Genomic DNA, 3,959 nt, shown 5'->3' with positions numbered 1-3,959 from the left:
GCATTTCACCCTCAGTCAAATGGATCACACCACACATTAGGAGAATACTTGAAATAATACGCAAATGAGCAGAAACAATGGGACAGATGGATCGGCTTAGCTATGTTCAATTACAACACTAGCAAGGCTACGAAATATACACTATACGAATTAGTGTTCGGTAAAATAGCAAGAGTAACGTCAAAAGAGCTCTTAAACCCTGAAGACAAATTAGCGAATTACGATGATTATCTAATAAATTTAGACAACTCCATGCAATCCAATCAAATGCTCGTGAAAACATCGTAGAAACTAAAGTTAAAATCGAAAAAACATTACGATAAGAAAATTAATCCACAGAAATTCAAGCCTGGAGATCATGTATTTCTATTAAAGAGACCAAAACCCGGAAAATTTGGAGACCAATATACCGAGCCTCATGAAATCTTGGAAATTTTAAACAAAAATAATGTTAAAATTAAAATAAAGAAAAATAATCGCATTGTTCACCCCAACTGCTTGCGAATTTCTCACATTAGATCAGTTCACAATAATTAAACAAATCAAATTGACATTTCAGATGATGGATTGCTGCATCAAAGAAATAACGGTCATATTTACAATATAATAATAATGTAGACTCAAGGAACTTATGGAATAATAGAACATAAAAAGTAACTAATATACGAGGTCTGTTCAGAAAGTATCGCGAATTTTGAATTTCCGCGGGTTACATATATTCTATTTTCGATTTTTTTGTGGCGTTATGTTGGTACTCATATCTCTCACTTATGCCGACAAGTTCGGCCATTTTGAATGTTCAGTTAATTTTTGACAGCTGCTTTGCTTGCACGTGTTTTGGCTCGTCTTCGATTTTTGCCTATTCCAAAAAATGGATCAAAGAATCTGTATAAATTTTGTGTGAAAAACAAAATTAAGTGCGCGGACGCATTCCGAATGTTGACTGTGGCATATGGTGAAGCTACCTTGGACCGAAGCAACGTTTATCGGTGGTACAAAATGTTCTCAGAGGGCCGAGAAGATGTGAACGACGAAGAGCGTGCCGGACGCCCGAGCACATCAACAACAGACGAAAACATTGATGAAGTGAAGAAAATAGTATTGGCCAATCGTCGAATCACCGTTAGAGAAGTTGTTGAGGACCTAAACATATCGATTGGCTCATGCCATTCGATTTTTACCAATGATTTAGGCATGAGACGGGTCGCCGCGAAATTCGTACCAAAATTGCTCAATTTCGATCAAAAACAGCATTGCATTAACATTGCTAAGGAGCTATTGGACTCTGTCCGCGACGACTCAAATGTGCTCCAGAGGGTCATAACTGGTGACGAATCATGGGTTTATGGTTATGACGTGGAAACCAAAGCTCAATCATCCCAATGGAAGCTGCCACACGAGCCAAAACCGAAAAAAGCGCGCCAAGTTCGGTCGAATGTGAAGGTTTTGCTTACAGTTTTCTTCGATTGCAAGGGCGTGGTGCATCATTCTTGCCACAGGGTAGAACGGTCAATAAAGAATATTACCTGCAAATCATGCGCAATTTGCGCGAAGCAATCGGCCAGAAACGCCCGGATTTGTGGAAGAACAAAAATTGACTTTTGCACTATGATAATACTCCTGCTCACACATCGTTGCTTGTGCACGAATTTTTGGCCAAAAACAACACACTAATGATGCCGCAGCCATCATATTCCCCAGATCTGGCCCCCTGTGACTTTTTCTTGTTCCCGAAACTGAAGAGGCCCATGAAAGGACGACGCTATGCTACGATTGAAGAGATAAAGACGGCATCGAAGGAGGAGCTGAACAAGATCACAAAAAATGATTTTTTGAAGTGCTTCGAGGATTGGAAAAAACGTTGGCACAAGTATAATATCTGATGGGGATTATTTTGAAGGGGACAAAATAGATATTCATGAATAAATAAATAATTTTTGAAAAAACACAAAATTCGCGATAGTTTTTGAACAGACCTCGTATTATTCAAGGTCTCAGTTTAAAGTGAATATACATGAAGCGTATTCTTAAAAATGTAAACCTTTAAAAATTTAAATGATTATCTGATAATATATTACCATGACAAGTAACTGATGTATTATTAAAGGTACCAGTTCAAAATAAACATATATAAATTAAAAAAATTAAATGATTATCTAATAACATATGTATTATCATAACAAGTAACTGATATAATATTAAAGGTAACAGTTTAAAGTGAACATACATCAAGTGTATCCTCAAAAATTTAAACCTTTGAAAATTTAAATGATTATCTAACAATATATATTATTATGACAAATAATTCATATGTTATTGAAGGTGCGAGTTCAAAACGAACATACATACATACAAATAAAACAGATTACAATTTCTTTCTAGAAAATAAGTGCGATATGCACATTGCAATATTACATTAGCATAACACGAAACATGATCGACATTGCAGAGGCCATATATTTTCCATGTAATTATACTTTCTGGTTCCTCGCAACCATAATTTTGTACACCCTTAATGATATTAGGTATGGCTTATTAACGGTCGTGAATTTTTACAGCCTTTTTCTCGGGCGAATGGATTTGTGATAGCTGAGCTTTAAACACAGATCTCAGTCGATTATATTTTACAATGGCTCCCGAGTTTGCTTTAACGGATGCCGGATTAAAATTTATCAAATGTAAACCTTCCAGTGTACTCACTCGTGACAAACCTACATAGGCTTGACCATCACTGAATACACTCATTCCTAGATCCATCATTACATTTTTATACATAATTCCTTGACTTCTGTGTATAATCATTTCATAATTGAGAGACAATGGAAATTGTTTCTGATGTACCACCATTTTGTGAAATACTTCCAATTTAATATCTACTTTCGTTATTGTGTGTGATTTATTTATTATCCGAAATAACTATTTTAATAGAATCAATACGATTTCCGTCAACAGAGATTAACTGCAACTATTGTCTATCGTTCCATTGACAAGTCCTAAAGTTATATCAATGTTTCGTTGAATCATCACTTTAGCACCAATTTTAATCGCTATTACTCTTTCAATGCCAGCTATTTCTGAAACTTTGTCATCTTTGTTTTCCAAAATTTTGTGCACTCTTTTTTTCACTTCTGGAGCACAATTGACATCATCTTCTATCAGTAATTTCACCACAATTTTATTGAGCATTGCCGTGTTCAAAACCTTGCACAGATAACACGTGGGTAATAAACATATTGTATTAACTGGTAATTGATTCATATAAGTATAGTGCAAAGTTCATTCAATCTTTCACAACTACTTCCTTTGAAATGGATTTTGCTCGACTGAAGAACATTGATATCAGATCGTTACCAAACCTATTATTATACCAAACCTTTCGTATTTTAAAAAGTATATTATGATATGTGTCGCATTTTTGTAGCATATTAATCAAGAGTTCATCGCAATCGAACAAATCAGATCCACTCATGGTACCTAAATACTTGTGAATTTCTGATCAAGACATTTTCACAAACGGAGATTGTTCTTTTATATTTATTTATATTTATTTAGGGGGAAGCTGCAACAAGTCTCCAAACAGAAGAATGTATTTTCTGCCAAAGAAACCATCATCTATGTCTGTTGTATCAAAGATTTCACATAATCGTAGATTGATAAACATAAATGTCACATTCGAAATCATGGATACTTCGTCGATTATAAATAATTCGACAGTCTTTAATTTGTGTCTCAAAGTTTTCAAAAATATCTGATGAGTGCGATTTTGCCGTAGATACATGGGTAGCTGAAACATTCTATGGATCGTTAAGCCATCGATATTGAATGCCGTGATACTTGTAGGAGCAGATATGGCAGTCGCTTTTTTTAAATGTATTCTGATTCAATGTTTAATCATTTCAATAAGAAAACTTTTTCTTGTACCACCCTCGTCACTTACGTACAGTCGCAGAATCTGATTT

General features: G+C 34.9%; 1 protein-coding gene across 1 annotated transcript; it reads left to right on the top strand.

The window, feature by feature from the left end:
* The first annotated feature begins 936 nt into the window (after positions 1–936).
* Positions 937–1,883, top strand: LOC147906670 (histone-lysine N-methyltransferase SETMAR-like). Its single transcript, XM_087416223.1, has 2 exons — positions 937–1,500; positions 1,686–1,883. Exons 1-2 carry the CDS (start codon positions 937–939, stop codon positions 1,881–1,883), a joined length of 762 nt encoding a protein of 253 aa, XP_087272349.1.
* The last annotated feature ends 2,076 nt before the right edge of the window (positions 1,884–3,959 follow it).

The sequence above is a fragment of the Acromyrmex echinatior genome, chromosome 19 (assembly GCF_024713525.1).
Source record: "Acromyrmex echinatior isolate Ae372 chromosome 19, ASM2471352v2, whole genome shotgun sequence".
NCBI lineage: Eukaryota > Metazoa > Arthropoda > Insecta > Hymenoptera > Formicidae > Acromyrmex > Acromyrmex echinatior.
The sequence above is the reverse complement of the archived record's forward strand: the minus strand, read 5'-3'. Positions and strand labels throughout refer to the sequence as shown.

Bases quoted from the DNA above. Each gene is read 5' to 3' on its own strand.
- LOC147906670 (XM_087416223.1), top strand. From the start codon at position 937: ATGTTGACTGTGGCATATGGTGAAGCTACCTTGGACCGAAGCAACGTT. The intron at 1,501-1,685 runs GTAGAACGGTCA...ATGATGCCGCAG, and splicing joins TGCATCATTCTTGCCACAGG to CCATCATATTCCCCAGATCT.